This window comes from Leuciscus leuciscus (genome assembly GCF_965113295.1).
Source record: "Leuciscus leuciscus genome assembly, chromosome: 7".
Lineage (NCBI taxonomy): Eukaryota > Metazoa > Chordata > Actinopteri > Cypriniformes > Leuciscidae > Leuciscus > Leuciscus leuciscus.
This window is the reverse complement of record NC_138731.1, coordinates 31,354,431-31,378,678: the sequence shown is the minus strand read 5'-3', so window position 1 is coordinate 31,378,678 and position 24,248 is coordinate 31,354,431. Positions and strand designations below refer to the sequence as shown.

The 24,248-nt window shown below is 47.1% G+C and overlaps 1 protein-coding gene and 1 long non-coding RNA gene across 5 annotated transcripts in view; one reads left to right on the top strand and one right to left on the bottom strand.

Annotated features, from left to right (window-relative positions):
- Positions 1 to 24,248, top strand: part of nalcn (sodium leak channel, non-selective) — a 140,692-nt gene that overhangs the window by 28,115 nt on the left and 88,329 nt on the right. For all 4 annotated transcript variants that reach the window (XM_082176523.1, XM_082176522.1, XM_082176521.1 and 1 more), the window contains 2 exons: positions 17,097 to 17,228; positions 18,405 to 18,572. In XM_082176523.1, the coding sequence (XP_082032649.1) occupies positions 17,097 to 17,228; positions 18,405 to 18,572 (300 nt within the window). The remainder of the gene's footprint in view (positions 1 to 17,096; positions 17,229 to 18,404; positions 18,573 to 24,248) is intronic.
- LOC309503785 overlaps positions 1 to 24,248 on the bottom strand; it is a 247,067-nt gene that overhangs the window by 168,661 nt on the left and 54,158 nt on the right. The window lies entirely within an intron of this gene.

The following is a 24,248-nucleotide window of genomic DNA, read 5'->3' as shown; positions in this document are numbered from 1 at the left end:
GTAATGGTATGTAAAAGAGTGACCAGCATAGTCTTCAGACCTTCTTCACAGAAAAAATAAATTCATATGGATATACATGTATAGAATGACGTTGGTGAGTAAAACTTTTTGGGGCAACTATTCCATTAGGAATCAGTAAATGTTTGGTCAAATGCCGCTGACGTACGCTGAATGATAAATAAATGTTATTCCCTTTGAGTTGTTGCTGTCTTTGATTCTGGCACATAACTGATGAAGCATGACAGGCACCTTACTGTAAAGAACACTAATTGTGTGTCAGCTGACAGGTGTAAAGCCTGAAGTTTCAAACATACAAGGAGGAGCAGTAACAAGATGCTCTGAATTGTCTCTTTGGAGGAAGATTTGGAGCATACAAATTGGGTTGCATCAAATGCAATGAAATGGAGAGAGCGAGAGAGGTGCATCCCGCCCTCACAAAGGTTGCTTTTTATTTGATTGCGACAGCTCGGCTAGGTATTCATGTGGCACCAGCAACATCAGAAGAAGTAGGCCACCACACCTTCAGTGCATTGACAGTGCTGTTTTTATGTTCTCCATACAAGAGAAATAGGCATCACATCACAGACAAGTCTTGAAGTAGACAATGGATGAATTGCACAAGCAAGCTTTCAAACCCTGCTATAAAAGCAAGTCTTTCAGAAAGCCAGGAACATTTTTAGGTGAAGTCAAGGGCCCTGAGAAAATGGAGTCACCTGTTAGTCCCCCTTCAGCCGAAACACCCGAGGGAAAACCAACATCGAGAAGCTGAAAATGTCAGACTGCTTTTTCATGTCCCATATTAGTCATAGAGGCTTCTCAGTGAATTCTGAGCTGTGATCCCAGACCAGCAGACAGACCAGACTGCCACTGTCCTTCTTTCACCTTTCTCCCTCGAGATATACTGTAAGACACTAAGGACATTTCCTGGAGCTCTACAAGTCCTGTATGACTACAGACTTTCCATTTACAGATTTGACAGACAATTTTCAATTCATTAGCATCTTGAAGGTGTGTATAGTTTGAATCGGTAAAAGGAATATTCTGGGTTATTTTGTGTATAAACAGCAAGATGCTGTTGTTTTCCATTTTTAATCAGTAATGGGAAATGCATTCTTTTTTAAGAAATTAGTACTTTTATTCTGCAAGGTTGCATTAAATTGATGTATTAAATTGGCAGGAAATACTTTTACATAGTTTACATAAATGCTGTTTTTTTTTTACTTTCTATTCAAAGAATCTTCGGGGGAAGTTATCACGTTTTCCTCAAAAATATTAAGCAGCACAACAGTTTTCAAAACTGATTATAATAAGAAATATTTCTTGAGCACCAAATCAGCATATTCAAATTATTTCTGAAGGATGACGTGACACTGAAGACTGGAGTAATGATGCTGAAAATTCAGCTTTGCCATCGCAGGAATAAATTACATTTGAAAATATATTAAAATAGAAAAGTTAAAAAGTTTCACTTTATTTTGATGGTCAATTTAACACATTTTGTTGACTATTAAGGTCCTTTCACACTGGACGCGATTTTGACGCACAAATAATTCGCGCAATGGTTTTATTTTTTGATCAGCTGTTTGTGTAATGAGTGCTTTCACACCGAACGCGAATGTGCTGCGGCGAAAAAACGTCTTTTCTTTTTTCCGCTTCGATGTAGAATTTTTTTTTTTGTACTTTTGCGCGACAGAAAAGGCTTCAGCCAATCACATACTACAAGGACAATGTGTGGCGTAGCATTGCCAACCAACTCGGTTATCACGACTGTGAGTATGTTGTGTGATAGTTTGTCGTTGTATAGTCCTGTGCTGTGTAGGCTAGCAGGCTAAACTACATTTGGGTTAGAAAGCTAACACTATCGTCAAAGATCCATGTTTGTTTACTGTAACAAAATGTAGTATACAATCTTTGTGTGATATCTACAGTTTCTAGTCGAATGATTTTAACTTGTTACTTCGTGTGTTACATGTAATGTGTATTGACATTACAAAACGCACTGTGTTTAGTTGAAGACGCAAGAAAACTGTGGAAAAACCTCAGGGACACCTATGTGAGAAAAAGGAGAGAGGAAAAGGAAACTAAAAGTGGACATTAGCATACTCCCCTTCAGACTCTGTTCTTTAAGATTGGGTGCACCCAAAACCTTCTTTTCTGTCTTTTAAAGAAAATGAAAAGCTCGTCTTCACTGGATGATGATGATGAAGTGTCCATGTTTTCTCAGCTGTCGGCGCGAAACAAGTTTTGGAATGTTGAAGCTCTGAACGTCACAGACGTCGCAAATTCACGTCGCGGCTGATGTGAATGGTTTTGACGCGAACTATTCGCACGCGAACTATTCGCTTTTTTGTTACGCTTTTTCGTTACACGTCTGGTGTGAAAGGGCCTTTAGCAGGGTTCTCAAGTTTTATCAAAAGCTTGGAGTGAGATCACATGCGGTTAGGGGACGAGCCCTAATGGAGCCCCGCCCCCGCCCCACAATTTTACCCATTGTTCATAATTAACCAGCACAAATTGCAATTATAACAATTGGTAAATCTGATAAATGACAGAGCAATTCATCACATCAAATATACTCTTTAATGTTATATTTTAAAATTACAAATATACAATAATTACAAAAATATAACAAATTGCTCCAAACAGTTTGGAAAAACAAATCTTTTTCCATTTTGAATGTGTCTAGTCGAAATGGTATAATGATTGTTGTAGAGTTTTTGACTGCATCAATAATAATGTATACGATGGGCAATATATTAAATGTTCTAGCCTAAAAATGTTAGACGAGCTTTCTTCCAACTTACCTTCTCCATCACGACGTGTGTTCGCGCGATGTTGTTGGTTACCTAGTAATGAACGTACGGTGGCTGAGAATGTTCCGTCAATCTCTGTGTGTTTGCGCATCTATGTTGCCTTGTAACGAACGCAATCTGGCCGAGATACGTGCTGGCGGCAGGAAACTTCACTTTGTGTGCCTGCGCCTTGTATACCAAGATATATACTTGTGTATATATCTATGCTCGTATACGTTATATATAAAGCTTGCAGGACAACTTGGTTGGCATTGCCTTTTCAGCGTGAGAAATACACTGTGTGGCGTGTGAGCGTGTGAACTGGTTGAATTGCGTGTGTCTCACGGCCAATGCGTGAGACTTGAGAACCCTGCCTTTAGTAACGTTGTATTTACATGTCTACTAACTCTGAGCGTTAGCAGATTATTAGTAGACTGTTAGGGTTAAGGTTAGAATAAGTTGACGTTGCAAAGTTACTTCAGTCTGTTGGAGAAGCATCACAATAAAGAGTTAACAGATATTAAGCAGACAGTCTACTAATACTCTAATGATAGTTACAGTAGTTGACATGTAGTTAAAAAGTTACTTTTAGTCAATAGAATGTTCTAAAGGGACCATCAAAATAAAGTGTTACCAACTTAAATGTTATCTTAAATTACTTTCACTATATTATTGTTTTAACTGTATTTTTTATCAAATAAATACAGCCTTGGTAAGTATGAGAGACTTCTCTTTAAAACAATAAGAAACAACCCCTCAACCTTTTGAATGGTAGTTTACAAGGAAAGCCTCACAGTCAAGGAAGACAGCAAACACCCTCGTTCCCTGAAGGAGGGAACAGAGACGTTGCGTCAGAGACTGACGAATGGGGGTTTCGCTAGAGAGCCCTATCACCTTCGAGTTATTAGAAAACGAGCCAATGTTATGAAAATACCATGGGTCTGCAGAATTTGCATCGCGAACACCACCCCACCACGTGGGTTTAAAAGGAGCCGTGAGTGCAGTCTCGCATTATCATATTATGGCAGTGGCATGGGGACGTAACGTCTCTGTTCTCTCCTTCAGGGAACGAGGGTTACATAACCAAGACGTTCCCTTTCAAGCTCCAGCTCCTTGTCGTGAGAATAGCACGAGTGAAGGGCCAGGCTAACGCAAGAATACTAAGGTACAAATACTAAGGTAGCATATCCCAGATGGAATATGTGACACAGTGCCTACACGCAGAGAGGACTTAAAATACACATATTACCAGAGTACGGGATGCATACGGAAAGCTCAGAGGTATCCAGCCCGCAGGGTGGAATTGGCCAACTGGTGAACCATGCACATGGAGGCACTTAACCGATCACGAGGGCTGACCAACCGGACATGTATTCTGGTGATGGCATCAACAGTGCAGGAGGAACTCAGGGTCTATGGAGAACTCACGTATCCAGTCCGTGGAGTGGAATGGCACAGCAAGCAATGACACCGGGCAGGTCCTACTTACTGGCTACTGGGAGCGAGTACACAAGAGGACACTGGCTCTACACAGAGATTGTAGAATCTCACGAAAGTGTTAGGTGTCGCCCAGCCTGGTGGGAGTGTGGCCTTCACCCCTAGGGCGCATGCCAGGTCCTGCGCCTGGTAAGCCAAGACAATGGCGTCCACTATCCAGTGAGACAACCTCTGCTTGGAGAGAGCCTTTCCATTCAGCTTCCCACCGTAACAGACAAAGAGCTGGTCTGAGGTTCTGAAACACCACGTTCTGTCTACGTAAGCACAAAGGGCACGTACTGGACAGAGCAGTGCCAAGACTGGGTCTGCCTCCTCCGAGGGCAGTGCTTCCAGGTTCACCACCTGATCCCTGAAAGGAGTGGTGGGAACATATCCAGGCCGGGGTCTCAAGATGATGTGAGAGTTAGCCGGCCCGAATTCCTGGCACGCTTCATCAACCGAAAATGCCAGCAGGTCCCCTACCCTCTTGATGGAGGCCAAAGCAACCAGGAGCGCCGTCCCCGCGGCCAGCTGTGCGCTAGTGCATTCGAGCCGAGGGTCCCCTCGGTCAGGGAGTAAAACAAGCGGCAGTGGGAAGTGTCTGGGGAGGCAAACAGATCTACCTGTGCGTCGCCAAACTGTTCCCAAATAAGTTGAACCTTCTGGGGATGGAGTCTCCATTCCCCGGGATAAAGCCGTAGTCGTGAGAGCTCATCGGCTGTACGATTCAGGTCTCCCGGGATGTGAATGGCTCAAAGCGACCTCAGATGCTTCTGACTCCATAGGAGGAGATGGTGTGCAAGTTCAGACATACGGCGGAAGCGCAGACCACCCTGATGATTGATGTACGCTACTGTCGCCATGTTGTCTGAACGGACCAGTACGTGCTTGCCCTCCAGCAACGTCCGAAAACGGTGCAGAGCTAGACGTACGGCCAGGAACTGGAGGCAATTGACATGCCATAGGCACTGGGGTCCTGTCCAGGAGCCAGCGACAGCATGCCCATTGCACATGGCACCCGACCCGTGGTGGAGGCATCTGTTGACACAACAACATGCCTGGAAACTCAGTCTAAGGGAACTCCGGCCCATAGAAAAGAGAGGTTCGACCACAGGGTGAAAGTTTGACGGCAGGCCCGAGTGACTAGCACCCGGAACGTGCCCTGTTGCCATGCCCATCTTGGGACTCGATCGCGAAGCCAGTGCTGAAGCCATCTCATATGAAGCAGTCTGAGCGGCGTGACTGCCACTGCGGATGCCATGTGCCCTAGGAGCCTCTGAAATAACTTCAGTGGAAGTTACTCTTGCCCTCAAATTGACTCAGGCAATTCAGCAGTGACTACATGTGCTCGCTCAAAAGCTGCGCGTACATGGCGACCGAGGCGATTTCCATACCAAGAAAAGAGATCCTCTGCACGGGGGAGAATTTGCTCTTTTCCCAGTTGACCCGAAGTCCCAGACGGGCGAGGTGCCGGAGCACCAGGTCCATGTTCGCAAACCTGCTCTCGAGAGTGAGCTACAATCAGCCAGTCGTCGCGATAGTTCAGGATGCGAACCCCGTGTTGTCTGAGTGGCACAAGGGCTGCCTCGACGATCTTCGTGAAGACGCGAGGAGACAGGGCTAACCCGAATGGGAGTACCGTGTACTGATATGCCTGCCCCTCGAAAGCAAACCGAAGAAACGGTCTGTGTCGAGGAAGAATGGAGACATGAAAGTACGTGCTTTCGATCGCTGCAAACCAATCCAATGGACGAACGCATTCAAAAATGTGTTTGGCTGTCAACATCTTGAATGGAAGCCTGTGAAAGGTTCGGTTCAAGACGCGCAGGTCCAGGATAGGTCGTAACCCACCGCTCTTCTTGGGTACAGTGAAGTAGGGGCTTTAGAAGCCAGACTTCATCTCGGCTGGAGGGACAGTCTCGATTGCACCCTTCGCCAGTAGGGTGGCGACCTCCGCACACATGACAGGGGCATTGCCACCCACCATGGTATAGCGGACTCCCTGGAAGCGGGGAGGAGACCGTGCGAACTGAATCGCATAGCTGAGCCTGACCGTTCGTGCGAGTCAGCGGGACAGATTGGGAAGCTCTAGCCAGGTTCCCAAAAACTGAACTAGTGAGGTCATTGGACCTACAGGCGTACCCACGATGGGGCAGCGATGTGGAATGACCGGCCCAGACATGGGAGGCGTGGTCAAGTTCCTCGTTCTGACAGAGGAGGCCAGGGAAGGACGAGCGTTCCGCAGTGGCCTATTCTGACAGGGGTCTGGTGACAGAGGAGGACGAGAGTGGCGAGGCATAGCGTCGCACACTGCCATCCGCGGCCTCTTGGGGCTCGGAGGAAGGGGAGTCAGTTCTTTCTTTTAACAGTTCTAGGGTGCAGCCCACCATGAGGCCAGCGGCTGGGGAAGGAGAACAAAAGATTCTCCCCCGGCCCTCCACCGGGGGAAGGAGTGGTCCTGCTACTGGCTCCTGGGAAAAACTGCGCCCTTGCTCCGAGCTGCCTGTCTCAGGAGCGCTGCTTAGGGGACCCCAGTGTACCTGTTGGCCGCCGCGCCATCGAGGGAGGAGAAGGCGGAGGACACTGCCGGGCCGTGGGAAGTCAATGGGGACTTACATGATCTGTGACCTGATGCACTTCCGGGAAGAAAGGTACTGGGGGCGGATGCTGGCGGGTGCCAGTATGCGTCATCCACCGGAGCCCCGAATGAAACACTGGGTCCCCGAGAGGAACCAGGCTCCTCCGGAAGCTCCACGGCTTGCGATGTGCAGGGGGGTGTGGCCCGAGGAAGATTCGTCGGGTTGTTCCACACCGTAACCCTCAGATCACCCTGGCCATCAGCCAAAGTATCCCCTATCGAGGAGGAGATAAATTGGGGTGTGGCAGAGGGGACTTTACCTCCACGGAGGTCATTGAGTCTCGATCTTAACACCGTGATGGTCATGTTCCTGCAATGAGAACACGAGTCATCCACGAGCGCTGTCTGAGCGTCATTAAAGCCCAAACACACTAGACATCGCTCGTGACCGTCAGGCGGATGGACCATGCGCCCACATCCAGAAACACACTGGCGAGACATCTTTAAATGTCTCTTTTAAAGACATCTTTTAAATCTACAATGCAAATTCTGCAGACCCATGTTTTTTTCATACCATTGGCTCATTTTCTAATAGCTCAAATGTGATAGGGCTCTCTAGCGAAACCCCTATTCGTCAGTCTCTGACTTAACTCGTAGTGACTAACTGACAGGGAACTGAAAATACAGTAGAGGGGATTTTTACGAATAAAGACTTAAATCATGAATAAAGACTTAAATCATGAATTTCTTGAAAACGACTTTGTTTACTTTTCATATTAGTGTTCCTCCTTTTGATAAATAAAAAATATATAAATATCAATTAATGTATTAGAGCAGCATTAGTGATAAAGTGATTTATTAGTCGCTCGGTATTGTCAATGGTTGGTTAACCATTTTTGCTTTCAGTCTATTTTGTGTGTGTGTGTGTGTGTGTGTGTGTGTGTGTGTGTGTGTGTGTGTGTGTGTACCTAATTCACCATATTTTGTGGACAAATTTGGATCAAGTGACCTGACAAAATCTCCCATAACCTCCTTTTGGGGACATACTCATTTGTAAAAATGCTATAAAATTAATGTAAAGAAAGTTTTTTTGTTTTTTGGGGGGTTTTTTTGTATAAAATGCAGAAAGTTTTGCTGGGTTTCATGTGGCCGGTTAGTTGAGAAATCTATGGTATAATGGGGATTTAATAGTGTGCAAGCCATTGGCTTTTTTAAATGACTTTACTGCAATCCAAACAGAGCCCTAGCAGGGTTAAGGATGGTTTTATTGCCAATTACAAAAACTGTTACCTTCTATTTACAACATACACAAGTCTAAGGAACTGTTGTCGATATATCTCTCTCTGGGCAGCTGAACAGCCTCTGGACACACAGAAAAAGAGAAAATCTGTTCTCAGATAATCTCTTCTTGTATGCCCTTTTTGCCATTGTCTTTCCAAAGGCAAGCTTTATTTTGAAGATTGTATGTGGCACGGGGCCACATTGTTCCACATGTGGCCGTCTGGCTGTCAAACCCGGAGGGAGAGTGTCTCTTTTTTTATGTCTCTGCCCATGAACCCTGCCACATAATCTTTCAGTCTTTCACCTCTCTATTTAATAGACCATTTCCTATTTTATTTCTTCTTACTCTCTTACTCTCGATATGACCAGTTGACTAGTGTGAAAAACGTGATCTGTAAGGAAGGCAAAAAACAGTTCTCTTACGAGAGGTCTCTCGTACTGCGTAAGATATCTTACGCTAGGGGAAAATCCTTTTCCGCGAGATATTGAAGCCAAAAATTATCCTTAATTTTGTAATAATGCAAAACGCGTTGCAGCAGCAATGCAGACATAGGCGAGACAGCTCGCGCGCCTATTGGCTGCTCTGCGGCAACTGCAGCAGCCTATCGAGCGAGGCCTGGCGTGACGTCAGACCCAATCAGGGCACTTCGCGCCCGCTGCGTCACGTCCCGCCGAAATGGGCGTGGTCTAGGCCTATAAATATCGCTCGCAGGCAGCTATTATCTGATTTTTCATCCTTCAAGCGAAGCACACGCATCGCTGGAGCTGGATAAGAAGCCGCGCTGTCTGAAAGAGAGCACCTTCAGCGGGACGAGTCACTGAAGTCGCTGGCCGCGCCGCCTTCCTTGCCTTCCTGCTGCGCTTTCCGGCATTATATCCTTTCTCTGCTACTGTGTTTATGTATGTGTGTGTGCTCGCCGCCGCGACACACACTCCCATTGCACTAAAAGAGCTGGGCGTCTTTTTCAAGACGCCCCTTTTCCTGATCACGCAGCTCTCGCACTCGCTGACGGCGACTGCCCTCACTGCGAGTTAGGTACTGCCTATGGTGACTCTGAGGACTCACCTGGCATCCTTCTCCGAGACTGCTCCTCCGCCCCCCCCCCCCCCCCCCAACCCGCAAAGCTTGCCGGTTCGCCCGCTTGCCTTGCCTGCTTGGGGGACGATACCTGTTCTCCCTCTGTTCGAGCCGCGCACACCGCGCCGCTCACAGAGGATGTCAGGAGCGGGCGGTCACGGGGCTAGCTTTCTCTCTCCCTCTGTTCAAGCCGCGCAAACTGCGCCGCTCACAAGGGAGGCTGGAAGCGGACGGTCGGGGTTAGTTTTTCTTTACGTTATAAGAAAGCTACCCTGCCTTCTGCGCCCCATTCATGCGTCACTCACCGGCGAAAGGAGAAAGGTGTGTTTTTAGTCCCTCCGAGGATGGACTGACCTTCAATTTCTCATACATATTCCCAGTTCCCTGATCATGCGACTGGAAATATCAATATTGCAGCAGGCGAGCCTGTTTTAATACAAGCGCGCCTGCAAGCATATGCCGAAGAAAGCATGTGACGCTCTTATATGCTCGTGCATCCGAAAACCTTTGCGTTCCCCCCTGTGGCTCAGTGGCGGAATCATTGGTTTTTCTCACGAGAGACCGGAGTTCGAATCCCGGTCTAGCGGCAGTTAAAATTATGCCGCCAATGCTTCGCTCTGTCAGTTCCCTGAAAAGCGACTGCAGACGTGCATTTTGCAGCCAACGAGCGCGTTGCACAACCCGCTCGCCTGCACCCAAACACCGTTTCTATGGTTTCCGTGCGTCACTGGCGAAAGGAGAAAAGAGCGTTTTCTGGTCCCCCCGCGGACGGACCGACCTCCTCTTTCTCGTACATTTCTCATTCCCCTCTGAAGTTCGGGCGACTGGAAATGTCAGTATTGCAGTGAGCAAGCCTGTTGTAATACACGCATGCCTGCAAACAAACGCCAGCACGTTGACGCTCTCTTATAACACTCGCGCTAACTGAGTTACAATGTGTCTCCCCCTGTGGCCCAGTGGCAGACTCTCAGGTTTTTGCACGCGAGAGACCCGCGTTCGATCCCCGGGTCTACCGGCAGATAAAATTATGCCGTCAATGCTCGCTCTGTCAGTTCCCTGAAAAGGCGACTGCAGATGTGTATTTTGCAGCCAACGAGCGCGTTGTACAACCCGCTCGCCTGCACCCAAACACCGTTTCTATGGTGTTCCATGCGTCACTGGCGTAAGGAAAAAAGGGAGTTTTTCTGGTCCCGCTGCGGACGGACCAACCTCCTTTTTCCTATACATTTCCCATTCCCCTCTGGAATTCAGGCGACTGGAAATGTCAATATTGCAGTGAACAAGCCTGTTGTAATGCACGCAGGCCTGCAATAAACGCCAGCATGTTGACGCTCTCTGTTTCTATGGCAACTTCTCGCTCGTTCAGTTCCAGTAAATGTGACTGTTCCAGTGTATCCTGCAGTAAACAAGTCGGTTCTGTCACCCGCTTGCCTGCACACAAACGCCGTTTTTACGGCTACCCAGATAAATCCCATAAGTGTGAATTTTTCTGGTGTCCCGGCCACGGCCGATGGTGCTTTATGTGTAAGAAGAATGCCCACTGCCCAGTGCCCATCTCTACACACAAGCACAGCCCGTCACACAGGGCTCGCGCACATGAATCGACTCAGACCGATTGCGCTTCAAACATGGTGAATGTGCCCACTAACACCACGTTATGCATGTCTCACGGTTTCTGTAAAAACGAAACCAACGTGCACTCGCTTCACGCAAGCGAACGATGCTTTCGGTGTGATAAATGTGCCCGCTGTCCCGCGCCCACATCCACACATAGACATGACAGTTCCCACGGGAACCGCCCAGCCCTCCCCCTCGCGGTTAACCACCGCAGAGGAGTCGAGCGCGGGCAATCTGCCCGCTGTCATCAGCGCGCCCCATGCCTCAAATGTCACGAGCGCCACGCTTGTGTTACAGCACACCGAAGCTTCTCCATCGCTGAGCGAGCGGAGCGCGCTTCGTATTCAACCCCTAGCTATCCATGCAGACGCATGGGCAAAGCTACCCGGGGTTTCGAAGTGGGTGCTGAACATTATAGAAAGAGGCTATTCGCTGCAGTTTCGCCGACGCCCTCGCCGCTATGTGGCGCGCGTCGAGACCACGGTAAAAACAGAAGTAGCACATCTACTTCGAGCCGAAGTGACGAAACTATTGAGCAAAGGGGCCATAGAGCCTCTCTCTCAAGTTCAGAGCGAAGGAGGGCTATACAGCAGATACTTCCTGGTACCGAAAAAAGACGGGGGTCTCAGACCCATACTAGATCTAAGGCAACTGAACAAAGTGCTTGTGAAGCGACAGTTCAGGATGCTCACGACCAGGCAAATCCTTGTGCAGATTCGCCAAGGAGATTGGTTTGTGTCAATAGATCTGAAAGACGCGTATTTTCAAATACAGATAGCGTCACGTCACAGGCGATATTTGAGATTCGCCTTCGAGGGCCAGGCATATCAGTACACAGTCCTGCCGTTCGGTTTGTCCCTAGCACCCCGTACATTTACGAAGTGCATGGATGCGGCGTTCGCACCCCTCAGAATGAGAGGCATGCGAGTGCTGAACTATTTGGACGATTGGACGATTGGCTGATTCTAGCGCAATCTCGCGCAGTGCTCATAGAACACACGACCATTTTACTCGATCACCTCGAGGATTTGGGTCTGAGTGTCAATTGGGCGAAGAGCTCCCTGTCACCCAGTCAGAAAATATCTTTCCTGGGCACAGAACTGGACTCACTATCCATGATAGCGCGACTATCACAACAGCGCGCGGTAGACATTCGACGCACAGCGAACTCTTTTCGCTGCGGCGCGTCTGTCCCGCTCAAGAGATTTCAGAAGATGCTAGGTCTCATGGCCTCAGCATCGTCAGTGCTCCAGCTGGGTCTGCTCCGCATGCGCCCGCTGCAGTTTTGGCTGAAAGTTTGCTTCGCCTCAGGGTCAATCAGAAGTGCGTTACAGCTCTGAAACCCTGGAAAGCGAACGACGGGTACCAATCAGGTGTAAGCCTGGGGACTTCCTCGAGGGTGAAAGTGGTGTCCACGGACGCGTCCACCTCGGGATGGGGAGCGCTGCTCGAGGGCAGACCGTTCTTCGGCCAGTGGTCAGAACGGGAGAAGCTCCTGCACATAAACTGCCTCGAAATGCTGGCAGTAGACAACGCGCTGACGCGTTTTTGTCCCCAAATAAAAGGTCACCACGTCTTGGTCCGTTCGGACAACATGTCTGTGGTGTCCTACATAAATCGCCAGGGCGGCATCAGATCCGAGAAACTGTACAGGCTGGCAGAACGCCTCCTGGTATGGGCTCAGTGCAACCTGCGCTCGCTCAGAGCAGCGCACGTGCCAGGGATCTTGAATATAGGACCGGACAGACTGTCCAGGAACAATGTTCCGGCAGGCGAGTGGTCTCTACACCCACAGACAGTCCATCTGCTGTGGAAGAAATTTGGCAGAGCGGAAGTGGACCTGTTTGCGTCTCAAGAAAACGCTCACTGTCAAGAATTTTTCTCCAAGAGCAGGAGCGCGCTGGCCCATGTGTGGCCCCGCCGCCCGCTCTATGCTTTTCCCCCCGTCTCTCTCCTGCCTCAGGTGATGGAACGGATCAGGGAAGAAGGATGCTCAGTACTGCTGGTAGCACCGTTCTGGAAAAACCAACCTTGGTTCCCAGTCGTGATGCAGTTAGCAAGTACTGCCCCGTGGCCAGTACCAATGGGGAGAGATCTCCTCTCACAGGCCCGCGGCTCGATCTGGCATCCTCACCCGGAACTATGGTCCCTTCATGTCTGGGCCATCAACGGGTACATGTTGGACTCCCTAAAGGAGTATTAAACACGATCACGCAGGCTAGAGCTCCGTCTACAAGACGACTCTATTCTTCGAAATGGTCGGTGTTTTCGGGCTGGTGCACAGCCCGTGGTGTGTCACCCACAAACTATGGTGTGACGGAGGTGCTTTCCTTCCTACAAGAGCTGTTGGATGGGGGAAGGGCCCCCTCCACGCTCAAAGTTTATGTGGCGGCTATAGCAGCGTTCTCAGAAACAACGCTTGGTCAGTCAATAGGAAGGAACGATTTAGTCATCCGCTTCCTTAGAGGAGCTAAGAGACTGAATCCTCCCAGACCTCCCTCAGTCCCCGTATGGGACCTTTCTACGGTTCTGGAAGCCATGAAAGGTGCGCCATTTGAGCTTTTACAGTCAATCGATTTGAAACACCTGTCTTTCAAGACGGTGTTTTTGCTGGCTCTCGCTTCAGTGAAGCGCATAGGGGATCTGCACGCGCTCTCTGTGAGCGCGGCGTGCATGGAGTTTGGGCCCAATGACTCAAAAGTTATACTCAAACCTAAGCACGGTTATGTTCCAAAATCCCTCAACACACCGTTTAGGGCGCAGGTTATCTCCCTGTCAGCCCTACCGGTCCCTGATGAGGAAAGAGACGCGAGCCTCCTTTGCCCAGTCAGGGCATTATGAGCTTATGTGTCTCGCTCGTCTGTTTTCAGACAGACGGAGCAGCTTTTTGTTTCGTTTAGCGGACGTTCTAAGGGACTAGCCGCGTCGAAACAGAGCCTATCCAGATGGATAGTTGATGCTATAGCGCTGGCATACGCCTGCAAGGGCATGCAGTGCCCATTGGGTGTCAGAGCGCACTCCACGAGAGGCATGGCCTCTTCGTGGGCCTGGTCAAGTGGGATTGCCTTGCAAGATATTTGTATGGCGGCAGGCTGGGCCTCCCCGTCTACATTTATAAGGTTTTATAACCTAGAGGTTCCCGCCCTGCAGGCCAGGCTGCTGTCGGTCTAAATTTACCAGTATTATCTGACCTGATGCGATCAGCTCAGAATGCTGCGTCTGCTGAGCACAGCTCAATGTTCGACAGTGTAAAGCTGGGCAAACTGTGTAAGACCCACATTTTCCCCATCAGTTCAGGCCGTACCCCGCCCTGTCTGTATGATGAAATTCGCGTCCCATCGACGCTACTATATGTGGAAAAGTGAGGCTGCACCCCTCCCTCTTCCCGGACTCCCTGTGAGTTCCCTGAGTGATTGTGCACTATATGTACCCCGGGCTTTCGCCCTTGGGTCTTTGGTGTCAGATCTCAGCATGCACGGTGTTTTACATTGGGTCCCCTAGCGTAAGATATCTTACGCAGTACGAGAGACCTCTCGTAAGAGAACGTACTCGGTTACTAACGTAACCTCGGTTCTCTCTAGAAGAGGGAACGAGTACTGCGTATCTTGCCGTGCATGCACACGCTCTGGTTGCTTCGATGATGAAAAACCAGATAATAGCTGCCTGCGAGCGATATTTATAGGCCTAGACCACGCCCATTTCGGCGGGACGTGACGCAGCGGGCGCGAAGTGCCCTGATTGGGTCTGACGTCACGCCAGGCCTCGCTCGATAGGCTGCTGCAGTTGCCGCAGAGCAGCCAATAGGCGCGCGAGCTGTCTCGCCTATGTCTGCATTGCTGCTGCAACGCGTTTTGCATTATTACAAAATTAAGGATAATTTTTGGCTTCAATATCTCGCGGAAAAGGATTTTCCCCTAGCGTAAGATATCTTACGCAGTACTCGTTCCCTCTTCTAGAGAGAACCGAGGTTACGTTAGTAACCGAGTACGATTTTGTAACAAGGGGATATTCTTGGCCTACCCTAAATGCTTTAGCTGTATATAATGTAATAAAATATTACTACATTTTACTTTTATTAGATACATGTATCAGATATATCAGTTTAATGCTGTTGTAGACTGGTTCCGCTCCCTCTAACTTTATTAAAGAGGAGTTTAATCGCTTTTACATAATTGTTAATGACTATTTTCGCTGCTCCAAAAGATGTGGGATTCTTTCTGTTGGTCTTCCAAAAGGTCCTTCCTCTGTTCTCATTTTCTCTCCCCTCTTCCTAATTTTTTTCTCTCGTTTCCATTTCCTCTCTCTTTTTTTTTCCAGTTTGAGATTTTCCACCCACCCACAAGCTGTGTTCATGTATTTGGACTGTCGACTGCACGTTGCATTTTATCTACATCTCTTTGGTGTGTCTTCTCATTGTTTTATAACACATAAATGCACCCAAGCAGTGAGTGCTTATACAAGTTTTGACACTGCAATGAAAGAGAAATTGGCCAATAGTCAAGTTGCTAATGAATTAGAGTTAAAGGTGCAGCATGTACTTTCTGTGGCATTAGGGGCATCAAATTTAATTGAAAAAAATTATTATTTCTTTTTTAATATGTTTCCCTAAACACTGACTCCACCCTGCCCTGTGTCTTCCACTACTCTCACTACTCTTCCACTATAGTCTTATTACTGTATATTTGATGTTTATTGCAAACTATTCAGATCAATATAAATATAGGTTGTTTCAGAGTGTAAAGAGACTATACTCATTTGCATCATTTGCAATGCTTCATGGGAGTGGGTGGTCACTGTTGAGCACTATTCCCATGATTCCTGTTTCCATGGTAACAGTTACTTCTCTGGTTGGTGGATCTCCTTCAGGATTGTGGGTAGCATAGTTTTACCAGGAATTCCACAATAATACGTATTTATTTATTTAGTTGACCTAAAGCGTGTCATCACACAACCTCGCCTGAACTTCCCCTTGTTTTCTGCAGAGTAATTGATTGGGTTTTCTTTCTTTTTCAACAAAAATATGGGTATAAAACGGGTGTGGACCCATCTTATAATACAAATGTAACTCGCTAAACAACAGACAACTCAATAGGCAATACATATTTCACTCATCTTAATAAAAAAATGCAGGTTATTATACAAATTTCACTTGCTTTTATTTGCTTTTAGTGAAAGGCTGATTTGAGAAAGTATCAGTGTATTGACAATAATATAAATGTATTGTAGTAAAGCTGTTTCTAATAAAATCATGCTAGGCAGGTGTAGTATAAATATATATTAATAAACACATTCTCATTTTGTCTGTGAGTTATTTTCATATTCTATTTGCTTGCTTATTTGTTACTGTTATGGCTTTAATATGTTGTATTTTGTACTCAGAGTCCAATGATATCAGCTCCACTGACAACTGTTTATCTAGAATGCTGGCTTCCAGACAAATGACCCAAAAGATTATGTCTTCTTATTAGTCAGTGTTTCACTGGAAGAAACTTAGCTGTGTCGGATCAAGAGGAAAGAGGCTTTTGAAACCTTTCAGTGCTAACTATCAGTAATATGATTTAATTTGATCTTTAAAATAAGAGAAAAAAATACAGTTACAGTATTCCAGATATCATGCTTTGTGGTAGGAAAACTTCTTTATAATGCAATTTGGATTTAATGAGGTTGTTCGTCATATCAAATACCTACATTTATAATTCATCCAGTGTTGCAGCTTTATAAGAAAAAAACACCTACCACAGTCTCAAATATAGGCAGCAGGCAGGTGTCTCAGTCTGGGTTTAAATTAAGTTATTTTTCCTGCCTCATGTTCCTGGGTCTGTAATGGGCCTGAGATGTGTTAATTTGGCCTGCTGAGGGCTCAGGGAGTGAGGGTCCATTTTTGGCTCAGTCCTTACTACTGTGATTAAAAACTTCCATCATACAAAAGTGGAGAATCAAGTGGAAAATAATGTTCTTCCAGCGACTACACTCAGTATGAGGATGTGGTCAGCCTGCTTGTTCATAATGGAGGATATACATCCAGAGACATTAAAAGGAAGAGGAGATGGACCACACATATAAAAATGAATGGCAGAAATCGTAATGCTCAGCATGGCAACTCTAGGAATGGAAGTTGTGCACAGTTGAAATATATACGCACAGCTGACAAAAAAGTTGACTGCACTGACTGAAAGTCTCATATGGACTTTGTTTGCATGCGGCTAAGCTAACAACAACACTGTGTTTGCTCTGTCTCACTAAATGCATCTGATCTTTTCTCTCATCTCTGCAGAAACTGATGCGATCTTCAGTTTTCCACATGTTCATCCTAAGTATGGTGGCCGTTGACGTGATTGTAGCTGCTAGCAATTACCACAAGGGCGAGGACCATAAACTCACCAATGACGAGTTCTACCTGGCTGAGGTGAGACCTGTCAAAACTGGCACTTAGAAATGGCCCTGGACCTTATTTTCTTTAATGTATTTTTTATATATATATTTTTTTTTATGTGTTGTGTACAGCAATGAGATTGCACTGAAAAGTTAGTATTGTTAATGATTATTAAATATTTTAATAATATATGGAATAAAAATAAATGTATTTTTCTCTAGGGAGTATTTATCTGATTCCTAAAATGGATGCCCCAGATGTTACTAGTCACACCCTGATCACTTTTCATGCTAGGTGCTACGAATGCTGTATAATTTGAATCCCACTGTGAAAGTCTTCACGGCTTTTACAGATATTCATTGGAGTGTCAAGATGCTACTTGATAATGAACATTTGAAAATGATATATTTCTTGTCATATTCTTGCATTCTAGGTTGGGTTTTCTGCTCTTTCTTTGTCTTGGCAATGTGTATTAGTTTTAAAAGACACAATTTTACACTGTTATGTCATCTGTTGTGAGATGGGCAAAATAACCATATTGTTATTGCACTCAAATGCGTCAGCAGATAAGACTTTTGCTGAAAGCTCATATAAACATATCATCATCATTTTCTGTCGCCTTAAAAACCCTGAGATTAAATCAACTGAGTGACAACGTGGGCGCAAACAGCTTGTGGGCAACACTCCATTTTAACTAGTGCCGGGTAGGTACGCATGTGTGTGTGTATGTGTCCTGTTTGCCACTCACTGCCTCTGCAATCAGTATGCAGGTGGCACAGTGGCCACCCGCCCACTCCAAGCTGAAAGACGGAGATAAGGAGGAAAAGGCACCCCGTATATTCACAGGCCGATCCATCTCATCATTAATCCACACTGCTCTTTATTTGGATCAGACCAAATGGGGGAAAACTGGGGAACACTAGTTTTGTGTTCTGTCTTCTGTTGACATTCCTGTGCCTAAATGCATCTCACTATGATTGCATTCCTACAGTATATACTGTGTCTTCTAAATGAAAAGCAAAGTTATTGTGAATGGAAATTATTCTTCAGCCTTCTTTGTTTGAATGTCCATGTATTCACATACAGTACATATTCCCTTTGCAAAAACCAAGGACTCTAAGGACACTTAAAATGCAATCACTAAGAAATGGGGCACACAAGGAACAGCTCTCCATTATCATACTTCCTGCCTCTTTCTGCTGTTTTCAGGTCGCCTTCACGGTGCTGTTTGATTTGGAGGCTCTGCTGAAAATCTGGTGTTTGGGCTTCAATGGCTACATCAGTTCCTCTCTACACAAGTTTGAGTCACTGCTTGTAGTGGGAACCACCCTGCACATCTATCCTGATCTTTACCACTCGCAGTTCACCTACTTCCAGGTTAGAGACAGTTATTGATCGAAAGATCATATGGAAGTAGTCATTGCTGAAATTTATCATGCGAGTATTCAAGCAAACCTGCATACATCTTCCCGAATACTGCCTAAATTAATCTATGGTGTAGCGTTGGAAGCTTAGAATGTGAGACCAATAAAAACATTGGTCATTTGAGAGTAGAAACTCATGTTGACTTGGTTTAGTTACATTTTTCATCAGTACTGTCATCTACCAACATGTCAACATGCTGAATTAAGACAAAATTGCAGTGTTTGTAAATCAATAAGCTCTCTATCATCTTTCGATAGCACCCTATCTTTTATGTCTCATGTTAATAATGTTACCTGGTCTGCTTGCTACCATCTTCGAAACATCAACCGTCTACATCCCTTCCTCATGCCTCACTCCACTGCCATTCTTGTTCATAGTTTAGTCACTTCTCGTTTAGATTACTGCAATTCCCTTTTGTTTGGCCTCCCGCATAAAACCCTCCATAAACTTCAACTGGTCCAAAACTCAGCTGCTCATATTATCACTCGTACCCCCCTCTATTAATCACATCACTCCTATCTTACAACAGCTCCATTGGCTCCCCATCATTTACCATATCAACTATAAAATACTTCTCCTAACTTTTAAAGTCATTCATAATCTTGCCCCTTCATATCTTTTTGGTCCACAACTGCATTGTCTTTTTTAATTGTATTGCATTTCATTGTTTTTACTTAAATATTGTTATTGTCTTGTTGATGATGTATGGTGACCTTGAGTGTCAAGAAAGGCGCCTATAAATAAAATGCATATGAATAATAATAATAATAATAATAATCTTTCAAACTGCTTAGATTAGTTTTCAGATATAATTTACTCTGATAGCAGTGTTTTGAGAAATTATGCACAGAAAAGTTTATTTTTTATTTTAGTGAGACTGTGTGTAGCCAGAGCATTTGTAAAAGGCTCCTTGCATGAGTGCAGCACCTGCTAGATTCTGAGATGCTAATCATGCACTAACGCAGGGTAATAATAATGCATACTGGTGGCCATGGCGGAGCTGTTTTCATACATCTCCAGGCAGCTGCAGGGAATGGGAATGGATGAAACCCGCTCATGTTGACAAGCCTCATTAATGACACAACCTGCGCTCTCCCTCCAGTTTTCTCTCGGCAGGAGGGGTGGAGCTCCAACTGTGAATATTCATATCTGGGCTGATTATGAAGCTGCCATAAAAAACAACAAAAAAAACACATGATTCACCATGAGCAGTCACCATGTTAAATTTGTTTTGGAAATGGCATTCTATATTTTTCCATCATTAGTGAAATGAATCATTGTCGCAAATAGAAATGTCTGTCTTCAAACTCCTATTCTAAAACTTTTTGAACATAATTACTTCTTTGTATTATTGAATATTCTGTAATCTGTTTTTACATCTTATATTTACATTTTCATTTATGTAATTTATGTATATTGTAGACATTCATTTCCCGAAGAAATTGTATTAGCCCCATTGTATTAGCCGCACATAACTGCATTGAGCTGAGGTCATAAGTTTACATACACCTTGCAAAATATGCAAAAAGTTAATAATTTAATAAGCAGTTTTAAACACTGTTCAAGTTCCTTACTAGAAAGACCAGTCATGTAGTCATCCCTTAAGTGTAAAGGTCAAACTAAGCCTTTGAATTTTGGTTTGCCATATACAATAAGTCTTACATTTCTGTTTCTAGAGTGCCTAATTAGTACTTGATTTCCATTGGTTCTTAAACTACACAGTAAGAAATCGCCTCGGTTACGACTGTAACCTCGGTTCCCTGAAGAGGGAACGAGCGCTGCGTCGAAATTGATGCTATGGGGAACGCTTTGCGTGATGACGTCTTGAAGCACATGTAAAATCAGTCCAATGGTGTGGCGGAACGTCAGAGGCGGGTGACGTCACGTACCAGGAATCTATAAAAGCCGGCCCGAAACAGAAAACGAAAGCTTCGTAGAGTCTGAAGTCGTGCTGACAGGCATGAAGGAGATATGGCAAGGCGACGCAACGCTCGTTCCCTCTTCAGGGAACCGAGGTTACAGTCGTAACCGAGGCGTTCCCTTTCAAGGGAACTCGCGTTGCGTCGAAATTGACGCTATGGGGAACGTCTATACCAACGCCACCATAGCTACAAATGTCTGTCCTGTGTGAAATCAAGTGAGCAGCACTAGCAAGGCAAAACCTGAGACCCTGGAGTAGAGTCTAGGTCTAAAGAGTAGAACCTGACGAAGGTGTGCGGTAAGGACCAGCCTGCCGCATCACAAACGTCCTGTAAAGATACTCCTGATATAAGGGCCTTAGAGGCCGCCATACTCCTAGTAGAGTGCGACCGGACAGCCCAAGGAGAAGGCTGCCCAGCCGCCTCATAAGCAAGTGAGATAGTCTCAACCACCCACTTGCTCATCCTTTGCTTAGACACTGGACCTCCCTTGTTAGGGGAGCAATTAATCACTTTTCCGCCACAGGGCAGCTCTGTGGACATATGCGTCTAACGCCCGAACAGGGCAAAGCAAATTATTCGCCTCCTGGTCCACTTTTCAAAAGGGAGGAGGACCTCCAAGTGCCACGAGGGAAACGAGATACCAAAGGGTCTTTCCCCACAGACATTCCACCCAAAGGACTGTGGTAAGCACCTACGGCCGCCACATAAACCTTTAAAGTGGACGGGGTCAGACCTGCAGTGAACCGGTCCTGCAGGAACTCCAGAACTGTACCAATTGGGCAGTTGACTGGATCCAACCGACGGTCACTACACAAAGAAGTGAATACTCTCCACTTCCGGGCATAAAGTTTCCTCGTGGAGGGAGCTCTGGACTGTAGAACAGTCTCAACAACCTCAGTTGAGAGACCTGACTCTATGAGCTGGGCCCCCTCAGAGGCCAAGCCCACAGGTTCCACCGTTCTGGCGGGGGTGAAATATTGAGCCCCCTGCTTGGGACAGAAGGTCCCTCCTGACAGGAAGCTCCAGAGGATGCCCGTCGAGGAGGGACACAAGATCGGGAAACCCTACTCTGCCCGGCCAGCGCGGGGCTAAAAGAAGCAGGCAAACCCGGTCCCTGCGAACTCTCTCCAGAACTCCCGGGAGCAGAGCCACTGGGGGAAAAGCGTACAGACGTAGCCTCGGCCACGTCTGTACCAAAGCATCCAGTCCAGAGGAGCTGGATGCGTGAGGGAGACCAAAGTCCCTCCATATCAGCTCCACCACCTCGGGGTGGAGCCTCCATTCCCCGGGCCTCGGCCCCTGTCTCGACAGAGTGTCTGCTCCTATATTCTGAACCCCGGGGAGGTAGGCTGCCCTGAGTGACAGCAACTTCCCCTGGGACCACAAGAGGATATGGCGTGCCAGATCGGATAATGGGCGCGAGCGGAAACCCCCTTGGTGGTTGATATAGGTGACTACCGACGTGTTGTCCGTATGTACTAACACATGGTGTCCCCTGAGACCTGTGATAAAGCTCCTCAGAGCCCGGAAGACAGCTAACATCTCTAGGCTATAGAATGCCAGGAACGATGATGGTCTTCCCACAGACCTTGAGATGAGCGACCCTCAGGACCGCTCGCCAACCCGTGAGGGAAGCATCCGTCGTTAGCAGTTTGCGACGACAAGGAGCTCCCAGCACTGGGCCCTGGGACAGGAACCAAGGTTTCTTCCACATAACCAAGGCACGTCGGCATCGCCGCGTGACCTTGATTGTGCGAAATGGGTTGCCCCTCGGGGAAAAACCCTCTGGTCCTGAGCCACCACTGCAGGGGTCTCATGTGCAGTAGTCCAAAAGGTATCACGTTGGAAGCTGCTGCCATGAGACCCAACAGTCTCTGGAACTGTTTGACAGTGAGTAGCTGGCCTAGCTTTACACTTTTCACAGCTGCAAGGATGGAATCTATGCGTGGCGGTGACAGGTGCGCCTGTATCGACACTGAATCCCAAACCACGCCTAAAAAAGTGGTCCTCTGAAATGGAGAAAGCACACTCTTCTCGGCATTCAGCCCTAACCCCAACTCTTTCATATGGGCGAGAACAACATCTCGATGTTGAACCGCCATCTGATGCGACTGAGCTAAAATCAACCAATCGTCGATGTAGTTCATGATGCGAACACCCTGGAGGCGCAGAGGCGCCAGAGCTGCATCCACGCATTTGGTGAAAGTGCGGGGTGATAAAGCCAGGCCGAATGGAAGAACTCGATATTGGTATGCTTTTGCCCCCGAAAGCAAACCTCAGGAACTTCCAATGACACGGACGGATGGAAATATGCGTCCTTGAGGTCTATCGTGACAACCCAGTCCTCGGACTAATCTGTGGCACGATTGTCTCAATGTTAACATTTTTAACTTGAGCTGCATGACTGACTCATTCAGAACTCGAAGATCTAAAATGGGACGCAATCCCCCGTCCTACTTTGGAACTATGAAGTACCGGCTGTAAAACCCGGTTTCCCTGTTGGAGGGAGGTACATATTCTATGGCCCCTTTCTCTAACAGAGTGTTTACTTCCTGTTCCATAACCAGAACCTGCTCGGGGCCCACCACTGTGGGCAGGACCCCCATAAACCGCGGTGGGCGTTACTAGAATTGTATCTAATACCCTTTTTCCACGGTCTGCAGGACCCAACGAGAAACATTTGACAGTAGCTTCCACGCTGTCAAAGATTCTACTAGAGGTACCAGCCTCTCGAGACTGGTTTCTGAATTTTGTTGCTGTTGAGTAGTCGGTTCGTCGCCCTGTAACGGCGCACCGGCAGGGAACGACCAAACAGACTGCTCTAGCACCCTCCTCAGAGGGGGCGGGCATCCCGAGGCCACTACGTTTCCGGGTGGACCTTGAGATATGTGCTCGCCGGAGACCGCTGCGCCCTGTAACACCGGAGGCGGCAGGGTTGGCAGAACGGTCCCCTGAGGGCACCGAAGAGAGACGGGCACCGTGAAAAGAGGTGTTAACCGCTCTGCTTCGGGGGGACTACCCTCATTTGTCCTGAGCCCTCAGACATCAGGACTTTTTCCCAGCAGCCTTCTTGGCGGTAATAGCGGTCCGCAGATCCGTTTTACCCCTCGAAGACTGCTGGGTTTGAGAGGGCCCTCCGTGTCCCCGAGATTTTTGTGGGGGAGCACGGGAGGAAACGCTCTGTTTCTGAGTGGCGCGGTGCTCAGCGCTCTTTTTAGAGGAGTGAGGCTGCTCCCGCTCAGCAGCCTCATAGAAAGAACGGCGGGGGAGAAGTTTCTGAAGTGCAGCTGCCTGTTTTGAAGCTTCTTGTGACTTCGCTACAGCACTATTAACTGCGTCTCCAAATAACCCTTGCGTGGATACTGGTGAATCTAAAAGAACATGTTTTTCTTTGTCCTTTATGTCACTTAAGTTGAGCCACAGATGCCTCTCAGTGGCCACCAGGGCTGCCATAGAGCGGCCGATGGATTTAGCAGTCTCCTTGGTGGCCCTGAGAGACAAATCTGTGGCTCTACGTAGTTCAGACACCGTATGAGCACTAATACCCCCGCCCTCCTCATAATCACCCAATAACTCAGCCTGGTAAGCCTGCATTATGGACATTGTATGTAAACACGCTGCAGCTTGACCGGCGGCGGCATAAGCTTTATGAACCAGGGAAGATGTAACTTTTACTGGCTTGGATGGAAGTGCAGGAGCCTTCAGA